We start from the raw sequence: 22140 nt of genomic DNA on the forward strand, positions 1-22140 counted from the left end.
GTGACACAGCCCACGCGGCTCCGTCGCAGGCGCCGTGTCCGGCCCCATACCCTCCGGTCCCTGGGCCTCACGCGACGCCGGAGGAGATCGAGCGGTTCCTCATGGCCATGAGGACTCTCTCTCCTCCGACGGGCTCTGCTGCGCCTTCGGGCCCAGCGGACCCGTCTGGGGGCCCTAGCGGGTCGGGGGCTTCGGCTCCGGATCCGGGTCGTCGCCGGTGGATTTAACGACCTCCCCGACGCCGGCCCCACAGGTGTCACCCCCCGTGCCGTCCCGAGACCTCCCTCGACCCGGTTCCGGCGTCGAAGCGGCTGCGCTCGGCGCCGCTTCAGACGCCGTTCAGAGAGTTTACTTTCCATGAACCGGACCCATCCTATTCTTACCCTGAATACCAGGAGATGGGTGATTAGGAGGATTGGGAGGGGTCTGAGGACCCTCTGGCACGTGAATGCCAGTCTCATGAGGACTGGGCAGGTGACCTTGGGGACGCCAGTGGTATTGACACTTCGCCAGACACTGGCTTTGTCTCACCTCCTAGCGTGGCTACGGAGAAGGGGGCAACCTATAGTGTGGTGTTGATGAGGGCGGCCAAGGCCTTGAGCTCCCCGTCGCGGCCGTGAGGACTAACCTCCTCACTGAGGTCCTTAAGCCGCAGTCATGCTCAGCCGAGCCTCTGCTGCCTTTTAACGAGGCCTTAACCGACGTTCTTTTGGGCACTTGGTCCAAGCCCGCTACGGGTTCACCCGTAGATAGGAACGTGGCCAGACGCCACCGCCCGGCTCCGGGCGACCCATGTTTCCTGTCCACCCACCCCACCCCCGAGAGCCTGGTCATCCAGGCCTCCAATTCCCAGACCGCATTCCCATCGGCTCCGCCGGACAGGGAATCCAAGAGGTACGAGCAGTTCGGTAAAAAGATCTTCACCTTCGTTAGTCTGGGACTGCGGTCTTCCAACACCGCCTGCCTCTTGGGCCGCTACACCCACTCTCTGTGGGATACGTTTGCGGAAGTGCTGCCAGAGTGTCCGTTGGAGGTATGGGCCAAACTCTGCCAAGCCCTTGTGGAGGGCAGGGATGCAGCCAAATATTCTATCCGGTGTGGGCTGGATACCACCGACTCACTAGGTAGAGCGCTGGCAACGACAGTGGCGGTCAGACGTCACGCATGGTTGAGGTCCGCCAACTTTTCGGCCGATGTCCAAAACACTCTGATGGACATGCCGTTTGATGGCCGTCGCCTTTTTGGCGACAAGGCAGACCATGCGCTTGAGCGCTTTAAGGACTCCAGGGCTACGGCCAAGTCATTGGGCCTCTCAGCCCCGCGCCAGCAATCGGCTGCCTTTCACTCCTTTCGTGGCCACGGAAGGGGTGTTCCCACACGTGCTGCCAGCCACGCTCCGCAGGGTCATACCCAACGCGGTGGCGGCCGTGGAAACCGCCGTGGCGGCGGTCGGGGTCAACGGCGAGGTCAGTCCACACCTTCCCCCGCAGCATCCGCCTCAAAACCCTCCTAGTCCGTGCTTTCAGGCCCATGTGACGCCAGTGGGGGGCAGGGTTCGCCATCACCACCTCCACTGGCGCACCGTCACTTCAGACAGGTGGGTGCTGCAGATCGTCCGAAGGGGCTACTCCCTCCTCTTCGAGGCGACTCCTCCATCCATGCCACCGCAGAGCCACCGTGTATCGGGGGATCATTTGCGACTTCTGCAGGAGGAAGTTACGGCCCTCCTGGCCTAGGGGGCCATCGCGCGCATTCCTGGGCCTGAAGTAGGGTGTGGTGCTACTCCCACTACTTTCTGGTACCCAAGAAGGGCAAAGGGGGCCTACGCCCTATCTTGGACCTACGGAACGTCAACGTCTTCCTCCGGAAGGAGAAGTTCAAAATGCTGACTCTGGCTCAGGTCTTAGCTGCCCTGGACCCAGGAGACTGGATGGTAGCGTTGGACTTGCAGGATGCCTATTTCCACATTCCCGTCCTGCCGGCCCACCGGCGCTACCTGCGGTTCACGGTTGGCCACGAGCACTTTCAGTATACCGTGCTCCCCTTCGGCCTTACCAGTGCCCCACGGGTGTTCACGAAGGTGATTCCGGTGGTCGCAGCTCATCTGCGCAGGTTAGGGGTTTGTCTTCCCCTACCTCGACGACTGGCTGTTGAAGGCAGGCTCGCCCCAGACAGTCGTCAGCCACCTCCAGACTACGGCAGATCTCCTGCACCAGCTGGGGTTCTCCATCAATGTGCCAAAGTCACACCTGTGCCCCTCTCAGAAGCTCCTCTTCATCGGAGCGATTCTCGACTCTGCGCAGTTTCGGGTTTATCCTCCCGAACAGCGGGTTCGGGATATTCAGGCTCTGATTTCGATCTTTCGGCCTTTATCCCGGGTCTCGGTCAGGTTGACGCTGCGGCTTCTGGGGCTGATGGCCTCCTGCATCCTACCGGTGCATCATGACAGGTGGCGGATGCGGGCTCTGCAGTGGGACCTGAAGTTTGTGGGCCCAGCATCAGGGCAACCTGTCCGACCACGTCCTGATCTCGGAGGGCACTGCGAGACAGCTGCAGTGGCGGCTCACGGACCGCGATTGGGTCGGTGGCAGGTCCCTCTCCCTTCCCCAGCCGGAGCACGTAGTTGTGACGGACGCGTCCCTCCAGGGCTGGGGAGGCCACATGGGAGAGGCGGAGATCAGAGGACTCTGGTCTCCGGCGGAGTCCCGGCTCCATATCAACTTTTTGGAGCTGCAGGCGATTCGTCTAGCACTGAAGGCATTCCTCCCCTCTGTCCGGGGGAGTGTAGTGTAGGTGTTCACGGACAACACCACCGCCACGTGGTACTGCAACAAACAAGGCGGGGTGGGGTTGTGAACCCTTTGCCAGGAGGCTCTGCGCCTCTGGCAGTGGCTGGAACAGCAGGGCGTGACCCTTGTGGTTCAACACCTGGCAGGTTCTCTGAACGCCAGGGCGGACGAACTCAGCCGTCGGTGCATGATGGATCACGAATGGCGTCTGAACTCGGACGTGGCGCAAGGCCTCTTTCAGCAATGGGGAGAGCCTTGGTTAGATCTAATTGCCACCGAAGAGAACGCGCAATGTCATCAGTTCTGCGCGTTGGAATTTCCAAGGCGGCACTCGCTCGGCGACGCTTTTCGTCGCGTGTGGAGTTGCGGTCTGTTATACGCCTTTCCGCCTATACCACTTCTGCCCAGAGTGCTGAAGAAGATCAAGCGCGACCGGGCACAAGTCATCCTTGTGGCTCCGGACTGGGCACGAAGGTACTGGTATCCAGAGCTACTCAGTATGTCAGTCGATCCCCCGATTCGTCTGCCTCTTCAGGAGGACCTTCTGTCGCAGCAGCAGGGGACGGTCCTCCACCCGAACCTGTCCAGTCTCCACCTCCATGCTTGGAGATTGAGCGGCAACAGTTGAGGCCATTTGACTTGCCTCCTGAAGTCTGTAATGTCATTCTGGCAGCCAGGCGTCCCTCCACGAAGTCGGTATACGCCTGCAGGTGGAACAGATTTGTGCCATAAAAAAAAGATTTCTAAAGGGCATCACACACACGTTTCCTCCTGTTCCGTGTGTGATGCCCCAGTGGGACTTGAACCTTGTTCTTACCTTCCTGATGTGCGCTCCCTTTGAGCCACTTCACAACTGTCCTCTCCGCCTTCTTACTCTGAAGACTGCTTTCCTGGTTGCCATCACCTCTGCCAGGAGAGTGAGTGAGCTCCAGGCCCTTTCTTGTAATCCACCTTTCCTTTCTGTCCATCCGGACAAGGTTGTGTTGCGTACTAAGCCATCTTTCCTGCCCAAGGTTGTCACAGCCTTCCACATCGGGCAGTCTATCACCTTGCCAACCTTCTTTCCGCCACCGCATCCCTCTAAAGAGGAAGAGCGGCTCCACCGTCTAGAACCAAAACGTGCGCTCTCATTCTATTTGGATCGCACACGCCAGTTCCGGGTGGATGACCAACTCTATGTTGGTTACGTGGGCGCTAAGAAGGGGAAAGCAGTGCACAAGATAACCATCTCCTGGTGGATCATCTTGTGTATCCAGGCATGTTACTCCTTGGCTAAGAAGGAGCCCCCTGTTGGATTACGGGCTCATTCCACCAGAGCCACGGCAACTACAACTGCCCTGGGCCGGGGAGTGCCCTTACAAGACATCTGTCAGGCAGCTAAGTGGGCATCACTGCACACGTTTGCAAGGCACTACTGCCTGGACAGCCAAGTCCGGAGGGATGGCTTCTTTGGCCGTTCTGTCCTCCAGGACTTTCTGGTGTGATTATTGGTTCACAGACACACCACCGGGGTTGGTATTGCTGGGGTATATATTCTAAGGTAAGGAATCTATCACTAACGTGTCTCTTTCAGATGCACAAGTTACTACTTGTGTAACAATATATCTGTAAGAGACATTAGTTAGTGATAGATTCCTTACTGACCCACCCATCCTCCCCGCTCTGCGAACCGATATCTAGGGTTAGGGTTACCCCCTTTCAGGGCCCTAGTTTCAATGGCACCAGTGTTGGTTTTTAACATGGCTCAGCGCTACTGGCGCGGAAAAGCTGTGTCTAAGAACTGACGTCAGCACGCGGAGGCGGCGTCTAAATACTCCGACGACGTCATCACAGCGCCCAGGACGCCGACGACGGTCGCGGAGCCGCAGACGACGCCTACCGACGCGCAAGGGTACTGCTACGCAAAAAAATTCCGGATCCAGTCTGGCGCCTGGGGATATTCTAAGGTAAGGAACCTATCACTAACTAATGTCTCTTACAGATATATCGTTACACAAGTAGTAACTTGTGCATCTAGCGGCCATGTCTAGATTTAGACAATCATCATCAGGTCCTTCCCTTTGGTCTGCAAGGATCATTAAACAATTCCTGAAAGGTTTGTTCAGGGTTTTTCCACCAGTCCGGCCTCCACCGCCAGCCTGGCATCTTAACTTTGTACTGTCACATCTAATGAAGGCCCCATTTGAGCCTATTCATAGGGCGGACATGAAGTTTGTTTCATGGAAACTGGCTCTTCTCTTGGCCCTGACATCGGCTAGAAGGGTTAGTGAGCTCCAGGCTTTCACAATTGAGGAACCTTTTCTACAATTTAAAAATGATGATCTCATCCTACGAACAAATCCTAAATGTATTCCTAAAGTCCCCTCAGAATTTCATCTGAATGAGCCGGTGATCTTAAAGTCCTTCTTCCTGCGGCCCTCCACGCCAGCAGAGAGGGCTCTGCATTCTTTGGACATTCACAGATGTCTCAAGTTCTCTTTGGAGGTCACAAGACTGTTCAGGAAATCTTCCCAGCTTTTTGTTTCATACAGTGCTCCACGTAAGGGTTGTCCAATTTCTAAACCCTGCATTTCCCGCTGGATATCCAGTGCAATCCAGTTTTGCCATCGAGAAGCGGGGAAACCTCTTCAGCGAACAGTTCGTGCTCATTCTACGAGATCAATGGCTTCATCGGTGGCTTTCTTCTCCGGTGTCCCGATCAAGGACATATGTAGAGCGGCGACATGGAGCAGTGTCCACACCTTCACTCGCCACTACTGCTTGGATTCTTCTGTGAAAGAAGATGCGGCAGTGGGCCAGGCGGTCTTGAGGAACCTTTTCCAATAAGTCGGTGAGCTTTCCTTACTATCCCGCCTTCATATATTGCATATTTTGTATTACTTGTTGTTGTTCTGCTTTGTGATGCAAATGTGTTCTGTTTTCTTATCAGGATTACGTATGACATTTACAGATACATATATTACAAAATATGCTTTTCTCTTTACTGCTAGCTATTCTGATACAAAGCATGAGAATCTATGAAAGGTCCAATACTGGGGCAAGAAAATAAGTTACTTACCTGTAACTTTGGTTCCCCAGTATTGGTAACTTTCATAGATTCCCATGCGCCCACCCTCCTTCCCTGGGAAAGCTCAGCCTTATTATCCAATGATGTTGCTGTTCACAACGGCTACGAAAATCTGAGGCTCTGAGGCTCTCTCAGGAAGGTTCTATGGGGTGAGGCTACTCTGATTGGCTACTGCAAGAATTAGGTCTCTTTTACAAAAAGAGGTGGATAAGCTACAAAATGAGATGAGGCCTAGGCCTAATTTTTTCACTTTGTGCTTACTACTATGGTATTTTTTTTATTTACCGAGGCTCCCATTCCGACGACGGGGAATGATACAAAGCATGGGAATCTATGAAAGTTACCAATACTGGGGAACCAAAGTTACAGGTAAGTAACTTGTTTTCTTATTCCTCCATTGTCATCAATGTATATATATATATATAAATTTTTTTCCTTCAGATTATACATTTTATATTTGTACTCTTTAATACACTTCATATTGATTCTTTTTTTATATGTAGTTTGCAGGATGAGTTGTCTGACGTCTATGATACATCAAAACCAGAGGAAATAAAGTGGTATATTGATATGTATTGTGCTGTTGAGCTGCCCGTACTCAAACAGTGGCGCAGAGGACAAATCAAGCAAGTTATTTCTGAGACACACATGAAGGTATATTGATACTTCCTATGCCCAGCTTACCCTAGCATTTGTGTAACTGTAGCTAAACGTATTCTAAAAGTAGTCCTTTTTTATCTATCACACATTCAATTTTCTTTTATGTTTCCACCACCGCCACGTTTCTCACTAGTACACCGTTTGCTCTTAATGGCAATTAACAAGTTTACTGGGTTAATTTGTTTATTAAAGGGTTCTGAATGTGACATTACCGAGTAATGTTGGAAGTGTAACATTAACAGGGATGCTGAAGAGCGAAAATCAGCAGTAGTCAGGACAAAAAGCCAAAAATTGTTTGATTACATCTAAACCTTAATCCGGGTGGGAGGGGTCTTAGACTAAACAAGCTTTTAATGTATTGTGTAGAGTAAGTACTAATGGTTGATGCAAGTCTTCTTGCAGTTCTTTCTAATGTTGGTGGGCATTGCAGCAAAAGTCTATTTTAGGTGGTTTAGCCTTCAGTTTATGGGACTTAAGGGATCCGTGAAACTTTCTCTATTGAAATTGTAATAGTGTTTTCATTACAGTAAACTGTCTGGTAGACCATGTCAAACAATAAACCCTTTTAGTGGAACATCGGTTTCCCCCAAATGTGTTTGCATTCTGATTATTGAGGAAGATTTTTACGACCTGTGCAATGGGTCTACTGAGCTGAAAGGGAGTTGTGGTGTACACATTCAAGGCTTGGTTGTCCATAGCGTTTCCTTTATACTAGCCCCTTGCAAATTTGACCAGTGGCTTCAGATTTGGATTTATTACTTGTGTTCTTTTCTGTTAAACCATACTCACTTAATGCTGCTTCCTACTTTCTTGTTCCCGAACTTTTTTTTTTCCTTGGGTGCCACCAGGCCTCATTCACTTTCAAAGCCCTTTTTAGTTCATTAAATGTATAGGTTGCGATGGTTAACATTTAACCATATCAATGGCGGCCATTTTGGCTGCCTACAGCAGGATAAGGCAGGAAAAGCTCTCCCAGCTTCAGCAGCAGGCGCATTCACCATCACACATGGCCGCCTAGGGCATGGAGACAACTAGAGGCAGCCAAGAAACAACTAGCGCATTTAGAACTTGATTATGCAGAATAAGCACTCCTGCATCTCAAGCATACTTTCTATGTTTGGTGCAACAGGTGCAGAGTTTAAATGTAAATAAACTCAAGGGACAGAGAGAGGCCACCATAGTGGAATCTCTTTAAACGGAGTGCATCCTAGCCACGGGAAATTATCATAAAGCGGAGATGTTTGGGTTATATTCTGCAGCCCAGTACGCGTCACAAGATCCTTTTGTGTCGGAAATTAATAGCTACTTGGCGGGGTCCAAGGTAACTCACCTTACGGCAGGCCAGTTTGGAAACTCCGATTGGAGTATACAAGGTTGATTTCCCAGAAGCTTTTGGTAAGATTTTTTGTAGGGAACTAGTTGGACGACCCTGGATGGATGATCCAAGCGTTTAAGAGGAGGCACAGTAGTTTGCGGCAGTCTCGGGGTTTCACATAAAAATCTTCAAATCTCAGGCCCTGGACCTCACTGTTGCTCCTGAGACTCAGGAGGGTCTCTCCCGGGCGTTCTCCATTCTGTGGGCCTAGTGGTCCATCTCATTCTTGGCCCTGCAGGTCGCCAGACTATAGCGGAGGTGACGGCCTTGAATTATCGCGATTTGCAGCACAGGGTGAAAGCGGACTTAGCGTATTGGTGGCTTTATCCTCCTTCTTGGGTAGGAAGGGTGGCCGCTTAAAATGTCAATTTTACCCAAAATCCTGTATTCATCCCAAACCCTCCCACTGCAACCTTCAAAGGGAATGCTGTGGCAACCGCAGGGCGAGCTGCAGCATTTCGTGTGTGTTGGTAAACGTCCTAGGATGAGCTGAGAATGTAGTTGGTGCTTGCCCTTGAGGGGTGGCTTGGGAGTTCTGTATCTGCTCCATTATAATCTGAAAGAAACACGTTGGTTAGATTCCTTACCTTAGATTAATCCCCAGGCGTGAGACTGGATCTGGAAAGTTTTCTTCAGCAGTACCCCTGCTCGTCGGCAGGTTTCAGCTGCGGCTCCGCGTCCGTCGTATGCGTTGTGATCGCCGGAATGACGTCGTTGGAGTAAAGAGGGTGGAGTGCGCTGACTCGCTGTGCTATATTTACAGCTGGTCTCCCCTAGCGGCAAAGTACGCTAGTGGGGCCCACACTCCACAGTGCAGCAGGCCCAAGTGGGCCAGGCCCGAACCCAAGTGTCTCCACTTTCCGCCAGGCCACCAGCAGACTCAGGGAGGGCAGGACCCAGGCACCAGGCAAAGCCGATGGAGGGCCTACCAGCAGAATCTGAAAGAAATACGTTAGTGTTAGATTCCTTACCCTAGAATATCTGCAGGCGTCAGACTGGATCCGGAAAGTTTTGGTCAGCAGTACTCTTGCGTGTCGGTAGGCTTCGCCTTGCGGCTCCGCGTCCGTCGTTGTGATCGCCGGAATGACGTCACTGGAGTACTTAGACTCCGCCCTCGCGCACTGACGTCAGTTCTTCTTTTTGCCGCGCCAGCAAGCGCAGATCCGGGAAGAGTGTACCCTAAGTCATTTTTAGGGCTCGCCTGGCGTTGCAGCACGAAGCGCTGCCGCTAGCGAGCCTTATTGTTGCTGTGTTGCCTCCCCAAGTGATACACACTGGTGTACGAGCAGACACCGGTCTATGAACGCGCGAGCCGCAGAGAACGCCAACGTGCACGCTCACGGCGTCACGCTCCTGCCCTCTCGCGTCTCTTCCAAGGCGCGCTCCAGGCTGACTTTTTTTTTTCTGGCTCCTCAAACTGTACTTTTCAATATTTTATGCTTTTAATAGGCAGCGCTGCATGCTGCACTGCTTACTAAAAGCATCAAATATTGAGAAAAAAAAGTCGGCAATTGGCGAGAGCCGGTGGGTGTAATATTTACTGTCAGCACTTTTTTGTTTAACTTGTGTGTGGGATGCATTTACTACTACAAATAAAGGGTGCGCCGTGCTTTTGCTGGTTTTGTCTTGGGCCGCTCCTAGCCCTCTCTGCACAACAGTCTTCCGTCATAACGCTGCCTTTCTTGTGTGTTCACGGTTTGTGGTATCCTAGGAATGCACTCTCCTTTTCCAAATTCACACCGTATGGTACCTGTCTCTTTGTAACGTCGCGAACCCGAAGCCCCAGGACTGGAAACAGCTACGCTGAGCCTCTGTTGTACGAAAGCGGATTGTGCGACGTCATGACGATCCGTCACGCCCAATATTTCCAGGACCGTCTCTGGGGGTGGAGTAACCTAGAGACGGCCTAAGCCTGGTGTTTGGGTTTTGTTTACAATTCCACAGGCACGAGCCCTTTAAAGCAGAGTATTTGTCTGTCTTGTCCTCAGAGTCCCTTGTCTGTGGTGTGAGACGAGAGGCAACTCTTTTGTGAGACTGACTTTCAGCCGGGCCAGTACGAGAGAGTACGGATGTTAAATGTGAGTCTACAGTGAGTTTCCGGAATATGGTGGGGCAAATACACGTTTTTAGCATGGGGTAATGTAATGGCAGTCTAATATATGAACTGGACCGAGGTAGTGGGGTGGGCTACTTGATTGTTTTCAGTTAGTGGAAGGGACATGTTTCGGACCTAATTCACACTTTACGTTGCTCACTTTCGTTCATTTCGGTGTGCTCTTCTTGATGTATTTTGCTGCAATAGTCCGAGTAACTATTTTTTATACAGCTTTTTATTTCGCGCTTCTGTGTGCTGCAAATATGTGTTTTATATTACCCAATTTTGTACTCCATTTTACTGACCTCTTACGGATATAAGGCTAAACCAGTCTTGCATTTTCAAGGCAGGGATGCGGTGTCTCCATGTCTATTGAAGGTTGGGATTTTCTCTGACCTGGTTTTCGCTGCCCCTTCTCGATTCCAGGAGTCCGATCTGCGATGTATTGGGTCCTAGATTACCAACTGGGGGTGTAACTCTCAGTAGAATAATTTTTTTAATCCATCGGAAGAGTTTGGGCGTATTTCTTAGTTCTTTTGGAAGGTAATGGGGAATCAGTAGTGATGATTTTATTGTAAGCATGGAAGCCTTTGTATTGTGTGACTAACTGCATTTATTTAGGTCTCGCTATATTCAGTTTCAGTTTAAATTGATCATGTTTTCAGTTCTTCAAAAAGTAGAATAGGAAATACAGGGAAAGTTAGTATGAGATCAGCGCCAGGCTTACCTGTGTTTTTCGTGCTTTGTCTATGCCTGGAGGATTTCTGCACCAAACCCAAGGCTTTTTGAAGATGGTTACGTTGTTCAATTTGAGTTACCTTTTGATTTTGAAGATGATTTAAAAAAAAAAAAATGTTTGAATGAAGTTAGAAAATGAGGTTAATTTTATGCTGTTTGGTGCATTTTTGTATGTTGCTTTAGTGCTTTCTGTTTAGGCATCTTAAACCTCACTTCACTCTGCTATCCACTAATCGACCTTGCCCATTCATTCGTTTTGATTTTACTGTTATAAATTCCTGGGTGTGCTGCTTTGTTGTTCAGAAGTATGTACGTGGACATGCTTAAAGATGCAGAAAAAATACTCGCTTGCCAAAAGTAGCCCCTATGCAATATTTTGCTGTGTTTGCCTATTAAGTTAACCATTTCTAACACATGCTTAATCTTCTGACTGATTTTTATGACACTCGTTTTTGAGGGTAGAACGTACCCTACTAATGAGTTTGATCAGCAAAGAAGCACTACTACTGCCCTGGGTGATTCATTGTGGGGCTTAATTCCTAGGACAGCATTGAATATAACACACAGTTACCAAAATATTCTCCCTAACAAAATGCCAGACCTAGACCTATTGGCTTTGGCAATGCTTTTTTGTTTTTTAAGGCTCATTGCGGCGTTTGTAAGCCTTTTAGAGTACCACTAGGGAAACGAGCATTAAAAATGCAATAGGTCTCGCCTTTCATTACGTTAAAGCCATTTACTTTGCTACACAATACCATTAGCAAAGCAAGTGGCTTTAACTTTTTTTTTTTTTTTTTTTTTACCAGATAGTGTCATTTTTATAGAACATTAAACTGCAACTGAACAGTCAAACCCTAACATCCCGGTCTTCACATTCTGCAAATTAAGACATGTTGTAAAAATAACATACATCACTCATGCAAAGTACTTAAGATGTACAAGGCTACGATCGCAGGCGGAACCTCCAGAATCGATATCCGTGGTGTCTAGAGCCTACTGGGCCAGAACCGCATTGCCCAGCTCCTCCTCCACATTGTCCTCTTCGCGGTCACAACTCGCCATCAGATAGTCTCTGAGCTGACCCCATATATCTTTAGGGCTCGAGCTCCTGGGGAGTTCTTCTGAATATGTGTTTAGCTGCTCCTGGCAGTATACCAAGTCTTTAAGCCACTGGGACGCCCTGGGGTAGCGCTTGCAATCCCATGTGAATAACACCCTCCTCTTCGCTAGCAGCAAAGCCACTCTCACAAAGCGGCCCAGCAACCCTTTGGCCTCTGGTACGTGTCCCAGCAGAAACAGAAGCGGTGTACAATCCAGAGTGAGGCCGGTCATGGTATCCAATTTTTGCAGGACATCTACCCAGTAGGAGTGAACAGCGTGACAGTGCCATGATAAATGTATGAAGTCGGCACCAGCCCGTCCACATCTCCTGCAACAGTCAGTGTCCCTATAACCTATTCGATGAAGCTTAGTCGGAGTGTGATATGTCTGTTGTATGAACTTCAGGTGTATAATGGGTAGGTTGCTATTGGGTGATAGCCTACCCGTGAGCGAGCAAATTTGAACCCATGTGTCCTCCGCCAGTTGTGTGCCCAGAGCATTGTTCCATCTAGCTAAGCTACGGTCTTCCGGAAGGACCAATTCCGAAAACACTACTTGGTATAATCTAGTGAGCAGATGCTTCCTAGTGGCAGCAGTAATCCCTAGTTGCAGCGACTTGGAGGTGAGAGGCTCGCATGGAAAGCTAGGATAGTGGTCCCTCACAGCCCGACGTAATCGATAACATGTGTATGCGAACAGGGGTGAAGCATTGGAAATATAGTGCAGATCTTCTCCGGAGATATACGTCCCATCACTGAATAAGTCACCTAGTACGGAGATGCCAGCTTCAGTGAGCAGCGGCATTGAGCCACGCTCTTGTGCCACGGAAATGGCGCCGTGGCCCGCGATGCACATGTTCGGCGCATATAAAGGTAATCGGTCCGTCAGTCTACCAATCGCCTGCCAAGCTGAGCACGTGGCGGCAATCGTATTGATCTCCGTCCTAGGCATGTGTCTTTGCGTGTGCGTTAGTATATTCTGCAAAGGAATATCTCCTGCATCCCCCTCCTCCACCGCTACGTGCGGGACAAAGCCATGTGGTCTGTACCAAAAGAACGCGAAGTGAGCTAGTCCACACAAATAATAAATGTAAAAATCTGGAGCGCAGAACCCCCCTTTGTCAAACGGCAATGTTAGGGTTGCCCAGCTGATACGCGGAGGCTTCGTCCCCTACACCAGGCGGAGTAACTGAGTCTGCAACGTGGTGAAAAAGTGCTTATTCAGACGAATAGGGATGTTACAAAATACCTATAAAAACTTGGGGAGTATCACCATTTTAATGACCGCAATGCGATCCGCCAATGACAGAGGCAGAGCCACCCATTTATCCACCTGCTGTACCAGGTCAGCATAGGCCCTTCCATAATTCTCATGAATGACAGTCTCTGGGTCTCTATGAACCCAGACCCCAAGGTATTTCACGGGATCCACAGTCCACAGCAGCGGGTATTCCAGCGTAGGAGCAGTAGTGGCCAGTGTGAGAGGGATTACAACCGACTTATCCCAGTTGATACACAATCCGGAGAGAAGGCCAAAGCGGATATATTCGCGGATGATTCGCGTTAGGTGGGTATGTGGTTCTCAAACATACACAACCATATCATCTGCATAAGCAGAGATACCCACCGGTCTGTTACTAAAGTTGAGCGCGGCTTCCCTGTGCTGCTGCCGGATTCTACACATCAGTGGTTCTAGTACAATGGCAAAGAGGAACGGGGAGAGAGGACACCCCTGCCTAGTACCACGCTGTATCGCCAATGGATCAGAGGTGAAACCACCGACCCTCACCCTTGCCGAGGCATCAGTGTACAGAATCTGTATCCATCGGACAAAGACAGGGGGGAACCCCATCCTGCGCAGAATAAAAAATATATACCGCCATTCGATAGAGTCAAAGGCTTAGGCCGCATCAAGTAACACGGCCACAGCTTGTAGATCTGGGTTGAGAACATGGAACATTGCAAAAATCGTATGGAGGTTCCAAGATGTGGAACGATCAGGAATAAAGCCCGATTGGTCAGGTAGGACGAGCATTGGCATCAATGGTTGGAGTTTAGTAGCAAGAATTTTAGCAAGAATCTTGGCATCAATATTTATCAGGGATAGGAGCCAATAGGACTCACACCTGGTGGGGGGCTTATCTTTTTTCAGTAAAGTGATAATGAGCGCTGGACGCAAAGACGGAGGAAGATAGCCCAGCTCATGCGCCTTCGCGTACATGGCCAGAATGTGGGGCGCCAGGAGATCAGCATAACGTTTATAAAATTCAGCTGTCAGTCCACCCGGACCGAGAGCTTTCTTATTCGGCAGTGAGAGTATCGCCTCTTTGATGTCGGCCTCATCAATAGGGATGCTAAGATATTTCCTATGGGCGCCCGACAGCCAAGCACAGGCAGTGTCCTGCAGGTAGTCATCTATAACAGAGTCAGACACGTCGCCGCGAGACGTGTAGAGCTGTCCGTAAAATGCTTGGAACAAATCCCAGTATAGCGTCGGATGTGTAATGACTAGTGCCATGGTCATCTACTATGTGTTCTATAGGATGGGCATTTACACGCTCACGCAAACGACTAGCCAGTACTCTGCCCGGTCTGCCACCTTCTCCGTACGCTCTAGCCACAAACCGTTTGGAGACATACCTCATTTCTGCCTCCGCCAGAGATTTATGTTCCTCAGTGTAGTCCCTAATGCGTGCCATTGTGTCCAGTGAAGGAATAGTGTCATATGAAGTTTCCAGGTCGCGCAGCTTGGTTTCAACACTACGTACTTGCCCCCTCAGGTCACGTAATATGCCTGCTGTTGTGCCTATACATACACCCCGTATATTGGCCTTAAACACTTCCCAGAGGGTGGCTGCACTATCCACCGTGCCCTCGTTCAGGTCAAAATACTGTACTATAGCTTTATGGACTGTATCAGCAAAGACGGGATCCAGCAGAGCGTCTGCTCGAAACCGCCATGTGTAGGGGGGGCGCACAGTGTGTGGAATCTGCAGTTTAAGCATGACTGGATTATGATCCGAAAGGGTCCGGGGGAGTGTATAGGTCTCAGTTACCCACCCATTGGTCGAACCGTCCACCAGCCAGTAGTCCAGGCGGGACCACGTGTCGTGGGAAGGTGTAATGTGCGTGCCTACCCAAACCCCTTAGTTTCGCAGGCGCCAAGCGTCAACTAACCCCATCTCCTCCATAAACTGCCGCACACATGCAGCGGTCTTTAACATACGGCTACTCGCTAAATCAGATTTGTCAAGCCGAGGATCTAAGTGTGTGTTCAGGTCACCCCCAATCATTAGGGCCGATTCTGGCCATGTACGCAGCACCTGAAACAAAGAAGACAGCGACGCTGGTTCGGGCCATATATGTTGGCGATAGTCACAACCGTCTTACCCAGTGTGCCTCTCACTGCTGCCCAGCGACCCTCTCACTGCTGCCCAGCGACCCTCTCACTGCTGCCCAGCGACCCTCTCTATCTGTGCAGGAGTTCAGTGGAGTAAAATGTATACCTTTTTTAATAAGGATGAGGACCCCTCGGGCGTAATTAGAATAAGAAGAGGCGAGTCTGTATCCAGCCCATTTGCGCGCTATGGATCCCTCAGTTTGTACAGTTAGATGCGTCTCCTGCAATAAGGCAATGCTTACCCCATGTCTATCCAGGTGAGAGAGCACCTGCCTAGTCTTTCTGGGTGTGTTGAGGCCAAGTACATTCCAGGTGACACAAGTATAGCTCTCACCCACCATCACAGAGGCTCTTGGTAGATCGCGAACCAGCGTCGTCTAGCGTCACAGCACATTTACATAGTGACACAATCAGTGCAGTTGGGTGAATAGCATCTGCAGAATATACTCTGATGTAGAAAATGAGACCAGGCCCCCCTCCCCCCACCCACTTTGGCAACCCCAACCCGCCAAAGGACCTTAGGACCTCCCCCCCAACCCACCCAGGGTTATACCCATCGGGGGCAATGGAGGCAATGCACACTTCTGGCACAAGGCAGAAGTGGGCTTCCGCATATAGCAGTTCGTGCCCCCTGATTGTGCCAACTATCAGGAACAGAATGAGTACATCTGGTGAGGCACATGGCGTTCAATCCACAGTGTATAACTTAGTACATGAGCTAGCAATTTGCCCCATCTCCAGTTATTAAAGAGGGCATCATACAGGGAGGATCATCAAGAAAGACACGACCCAGCCAAGGAACTGAGATATTGTGTCCCCCCCCCCCCCCCCCAACCTCCTTCACTCCCAAGCTCAAAACCACCAATCACACCATCAGGAGGGGTACCAGGATACATCTGAGTTCAGTCATCCACGTCGGACGTGTCAGCAGGGGATTTGCGACGTTTTTGCAGTGTCTTAGCATATGCCATCGCTTGCTTGGGGGTGGTAAAGATTGTCCCTCCCTCGAATTCGCCGATTCTAAGTCTCGCAGGATAGAGCATGGCATATGGAATTTCTTCCCGCTTAAGTAGTTTCTTTACTGAATGAAATTCTTTTCTCGCCGCCTGTACTTGAGCAGTGAAGTCAGGATAGAAGGACAGCTGGTTATTCTGATAAGTAATCTTGCCCTTCTGTCTGGTGATGCGAAGCACAGTATCCCGATCTCTGTAGTTCAACAGCCTTATGATTATGGGCCGCGGTGGTGTGCCAGGTGGAAGTCGAGCCGCTAATGATCGATGGGCCCTCTCGACCGCGAACATGGGAGACAGGTCGTCAGTGCCACAGATCTCCCTCAACATGGTCTCTACGTAATCCTCTAGTCTCCCCACGTTGGTCGATTCCGGCAGACCCAGGACGCGGATGTTATTGCGCCGGGCCTGCGCTTCAATGTCCTCATTCTTAGCCTGAATTACTTCCAGAAGCTTGACCATCTCGGAAGTCTTGTCCGCTACCTGCTGCAGACCATCCTCGGTGTCCGTGATCCTCTGTTCCGCCTCCCCCAGTCTCGTGGCCTGTTTGTCAAGCTTGGCAGAGAATTGATCCATGCGTGTGTTTAAGGCCTCGATTTTCCCGTCTATCGCCTGGAGGCTCGCCTGTATCGCAACCAGTGTGGTTTCCAGCATAGAGGGACCTTGCGATGAGGCGTCGTGATACCTGTCAGCTGCTCCTGCGTTCGTCTGCTTGCTGTTCTTGCGGAGCTCAAAGGACAGTTTGGGCTGCGACTTGTCGAGCTTGCCCATTATGAATCTCGTGCCCCGCACTCCACACACTGCGACACTGGCCGTGCGCTCCTCAACTCCCAGGCAGACGAGGAGCCCCTCTTGTGAGAAGTTGGCCTGATATATGATGCTCACTAGTTCTAGTGATCACCTTGTATCAGTCCAAACAACCCTTATGGTGATTGGTTGCAAGTCAACCTTATAGACCAGCTATCCTAATGGTAGCATGGACATAGCAGTCTTAGGCTAAACTCTTTTGGCATGTGAAGCCAGCTGTTTTACCACAATATAACCCCTTGAATACCAGATAAAAGGACACCACACAGGTTGTTATGAAAATAAACAGTATATTTATTAATAACAAACACCTCTGAACCCTTTGAGGTCAGAGGGCTAAGCACATGACAATCTCTTAAGAAAAATACGACAAGTTGCACAAAATTACAATGGTGCCCTAGGGGGCACGGCAAACCATATACTAAGTAAATGGAATGTGAGAGTCAATGGAAGAAATGGAGCTGTCCAGAGGCTGTAGGATTGCTTGGACTACGCTATCCTAACCTGAGGTAAGTAATAGGAGGCCCACGGGACGCGGGTGCAGAGTGTGAACTCACACGCAGGATGCGTAACAACGTCTATGGACAGTACAGTTCAAGAAAAAGGTAAGTACGGACAATCCTGACTAGTTAGGACTAAAACTACTGTGGAACTGGACACTAGGACAGTTAAACTACCCTTGAGCACCGAAATGCTCTCGTTACCTCACCCACGGGCTGCGGGTGCATAGGTGCCAAAGTGTGTCGGGTTCTCGCGTTGAAGTCAATGGAGCCTGAAAGAAAAGATGCTGCAGGCGACCAGGAGGAAGATGTCTGGTGCGATCCAAGGGTGGATCGGTGAAGAAGAGGACCTGAAAGCAGAGGGGACAATGTTCACAGTCACTAGCCAGTGACTGGAGTGGAACCAGGAAGGAACCAGATGTCATCGTCGCGATCAGGTGAAGAGTGGACGCTTGACTCTGCAGCCACGTGGACCAGGAGGTGTCTTCGACGACCAGGATGGAGGCACGAGCTGTCCCACGCAGGCTCTCGCTGTCGGCGGTGTTGTATCCGGAATCGGCGTCAACAGGCCTTGGCAAAGGCAACCCAGGCGGTGAGTTGAAAAGGCATCTGGTGCGGACTAGGAGAGTCCGGGGTGCCCCTCTTTTGGAAGGGAGCAAGGGCCAGTCTGGAGCAACCAGACCAGCAGCAAAGATTTCAAAGTTCGTCGTCTAGGAGGTCAGTAGCCAGCCGGCAAGTGACCAGACAACGCGTCGAGCAGCAAACAAGCAGAAGGGCCCCACGCAGATCTCTTGGAAGCTGGAGGGCTGATCTCCGGTGCAGATGCTGCTCGGGGCTGGGGCGTCTCAGTCCCAAAAGCACTTGGTCGAGTTTACCTCGGGAGTTGTGCTGAAAGCGAAGTGCAGGTTCGTTCAAGATGGCCGGTCCCACGTGTCTCGTCGCACCCACGGATCTCAGCTGTGCTGCAGATGTAGGTTGAGGTCGGAGAGGTCTGGGAATCCGGGTCTCGTAGGGCTCTGAAGTCTGGATCCTCAAGGGAAGACGACAAAGTGAAGCCGCTGGACGCTTGATGGTGCCTGCAGTTGCAGGGTGGACACTCCTTGCCCACAAGGGAGATTTCTTCATACTTCTGTGGAGCAGAACGTCGAAGTCCAGAGTTTCTTCTTGTAGAGTAGTTCAGGATTAATCTAATTTGGATTGGGACCAGCTCCTACCTTTATCCTGCTAAAGGGGGCTGCACTACTGACTAGGTCCCCCCCTGGGTGGGACCAGGAAGGGGGGTGGTTACACCCCCTATCCTTTGTCCGGTTTTTGCGCCAGAGCTGGGGCAGGGATGCCCCAGCAACTGGTTTGAACCGGTGTATGCACAGGGCACCTTGTGTGCCCCAGGCATGTCTCATTCCTTTCAGGACTCCCTACCTCAATACACAAAATCCTGTCTGGGGTGGTGCTAGCACCTCCCAAGGCAGGAAACCCTTTGTCCAAGCCGCCCTCGCTGGAAGGACTCCCAGCAGCAGGAGGTCAGACTTGTGTCTGTGGTGGCAGCATCCATTTTGTGATGCCAAGGCTCGAGTTAACTTTAACCGGGGTTCACAGTTACATACATGTCGTGCCCCTCTAGAAGGGTGGAATGCTACCCCCGTCGCCAGAATTGGCGAGGGGGTAGTATTCCAATTCGTATGACACCTTACTCGACATGTTTTGATAATGTTATACCAGAGTTAGCATTTAACCGCGAGGTTGAAAATGCACTTGAGTATATGGTATAGCGTTATCATGGAACAGCTATTAGGACTTGGTTCCGCAAGCTGCAGACGGGCTCAGCTCATGCCAGAGCACCATCTCACATAATTCCAAGCACTCTGCCTTCAGGATTGATAAGGCCTGCCATAGGAGTGACTGATAGGAATATATGTGTCCATTTTAGGGTTAGATATAGGTATACTATATCTATAGCAAAGGGTGATTACACCACCTTGCCCCAGCTGTCTTGCAGCCAGTTGTGTCAGTTTTAGGTGGCCAGCCAGGGGTGGCATAATACATGCTTCAGCCCCTGGTAGGCCCTGGGTACACCTATGCCCTGGATACCTAAGGTACACTGTACAGGGACTGATAAGGTGGCCCAGTACCAATTGGTAAATGCACCTAAAGTACATGGTTGTCAATTTAGAAAGAGAACAGCTAGGCTGTGGGTCTGATTAGCAGGCCCACAGCCAGGGAAAATCGTAAACCAGTGAAGCAAAAAGCAAAAATCTGGGGTGACCATAGGATTGCAGACCCCACTCTCCTACATAACCCCCCCCCTCCAAATTTAGGGACATTAAACTAACCTTGACCAGGTGAGTTTTTCTGTTCTAAGTGGAAATACCTGGAGAGACCATCTGCATTGCCATGGTCAGTCCCTGGTCTGTGCTCCACTGTAAAGTCCATCCCCTGTAGGGAAATGGACCACCTAAGAAGTTTGGGGTTTTCACCCTTCATCTGATTTAGCCATAAGAGGGGCTTATGGTCGGTCTGAATCTTGAAGTGAGTTCCAAACAAGTATGGCCTCAACTTCTTCAGGGCCCAAACCACAGCAAATGTATTTATTTATTTATTTGATTTATATAGCGCGTAATCACCCCAAGGTCTCTAAGCGCTTTGCCAGGTATATGCCAAAGCAGGTTCTGAAAAGCCGAACATCAAACCTACAGCCCCTCCCATGCTTGCTGAAAAAGCACTGTTTTTAATCTTTTCCGAAAGGGCAGCAGGCTGGATTCCTTGCGCAGTTCAGTTGGTAAACTATTCCAAACCGCAGGAAAGATGTTAGAAAAGGCGCGACCACCAAGGGTAGATAGTCTAAAACTCGGTTGGGTTAGAAGAGTCGCATCAGAAGAACGCAACCGTCTACCAGGTTTATATGGGGCCTGACGGGTTTTGATGTAGTTTGGTGCCTTCCCATACAGGGCCTTGTGTGTAATACAAAGCCCTTTAAACAACACCCTCTGTTTGACGGGCAACCAATGGAGTTCACGCAACAAAGGAGACGCATGCGTTCTCCTTGGTTTCTTAAAAATCAATCTTGCCGCATCGTTCATGACAACTTGCAGACGATTCAGATGTTTTTGCGGAAGCCCTGCATATAGTGAGTTGCCATAGTCCATCCTGGATAGGATCATGGCAGATACAGCACGTCTCGGGGTGGCAAAGGACAGAAGTGAGGAGATTTTCCTTAGTTGTCGGAGGAGACCAACACACGTGCCTACCACTCCTGAGACTTGTTTTTGCATCGTCAAACTCCCATCCAGGGAGATGCCCAGGCTTTTCACCACTGTTGCAGGTTCCGGAGGCACTCCTAGTTCTAATGGCCAGAACTGGTCGTTCCAGGGGTTTCCCATGATCGTGATTGGCAACACCTCGGTCTTATCTGGATTGATTTTCAAAGAATTCAGAGACATCCAATTAGCTGTAAATCTTAGGATATTCTGCATTCTTGCGTGTGCACCCGTACAATCTTCCATTTGGATAATGATTTGGGTGTCGTCGGCATAATTGTATATTTGACAATCCATCTGATTGAGAGCTGCAATCAGAGGTTGCAAATAGACATTAAATAGGAGAGGGGAGAGGGCAGAACCCTGCGGTACCCCACAGGTGATCGGCACTGGGGTTGAAGATAGGTCTGCCAATTGAACTCTCTGAGTTCTCCCTTGGAGGAAGGAAGAGAGCCAGACGAGTGCGGTGCCCTGGATGCCTAGATCACTCACCCGCAGCAGCAGTTGACTATGACACACGGTGTCAAAAGCCGCGGAGAGGTCTAGTAACACCAGGGCGCCAGGGAGTTTCCTGTCTGCTCTGTTCCTTAACTCATCCAGGATAGATAACATCACTAGCTCCGTGCTATGATGTGCACGGAACCCCGCCTGGTTTTGCTCCAGTGAAACATTTTTCTCCAGATGGTCAGAGAGATGCGCAAGGACGTGCTGCTCCAGAACTTTGGCCAAGAATGGTAACTGCGAAATAGGCCTAAAGTTCTTCAAATTTTTAGTGTCCGCCCCAGTTTTTTTCAGCAGGGGGATCAGCCGTGCCTCCTTAAAGGAGGATGGAACCTGTCCTGTTTGTAAGGAGTTGTTGAGGAGAGTCAGAACATCTTCCTCAATACCTGGCATAGCCAACTTAAATATCTCCGGAGGACACGGGTCGGCCTGAGAACCAGATTTGACCCGCCCCACAATATTTAACAGTCTGTCCTTCGTAATCAAGGGCAGAGTGACCAAAGGGTGATCGAGCGGACGAATGACCGGAACAGTCTGTAGAGGACAGTACAGGATTGGGGTATTGGCAATTTGATAGAAGGTCTTTAATCTTAGTGGAAAAATAGTCCTGACATTTTTGGCAGTCTTCTTGCTTGAACTCTGGACTTTGCTCCTTATTTTTTCTGAGTTCCGTGAGGACCTTAAAGATTTCTTTTTGTGGGTCCGAGGCTCTGGAAATCCTGTCTTCGTAGAACTCTGCTTTTCTTAAGAGAATAGCATGTTTATAAGAGGCAAGCTCCTGTATGTAGAGACTCCGTGCGTTGGGACTGTAGTCCTTCCGCCATGCTCTCTCAGATTTGCGTAG

The 22140-nt window shown here is 50.2% G+C and overlaps 1 protein-coding gene across 1 annotated transcript in view; it reads left to right on the top strand.

The window, feature by feature from the left end:
* RNF17 (ring finger protein 17) overlaps nucleotides 1-22140 on the top strand; it is a 3010943-nt gene that overhangs the window by 1969968 nt on the left and 1018835 nt on the right. Inside the window, exon 25 of the mRNA XM_078657063.1 lies at nucleotides 6360-6510. Coding sequence (XP_078513189.1) covers nucleotides 6360-6510 — 151 coding nt within the window. The remainder of the gene's footprint in view (nucleotides 1-6359; nucleotides 6511-22140) is intronic.

The sequence above is a fragment of the Lissotriton helveticus genome, chromosome 8 (assembly GCF_964261635.1).
Source record: "Lissotriton helveticus chromosome 8, aLisHel1.1, whole genome shotgun sequence".
Taxonomy (NCBI): domain Eukaryota; kingdom Metazoa; phylum Chordata; class Amphibia; order Caudata; family Salamandridae; genus Lissotriton; species Lissotriton helveticus.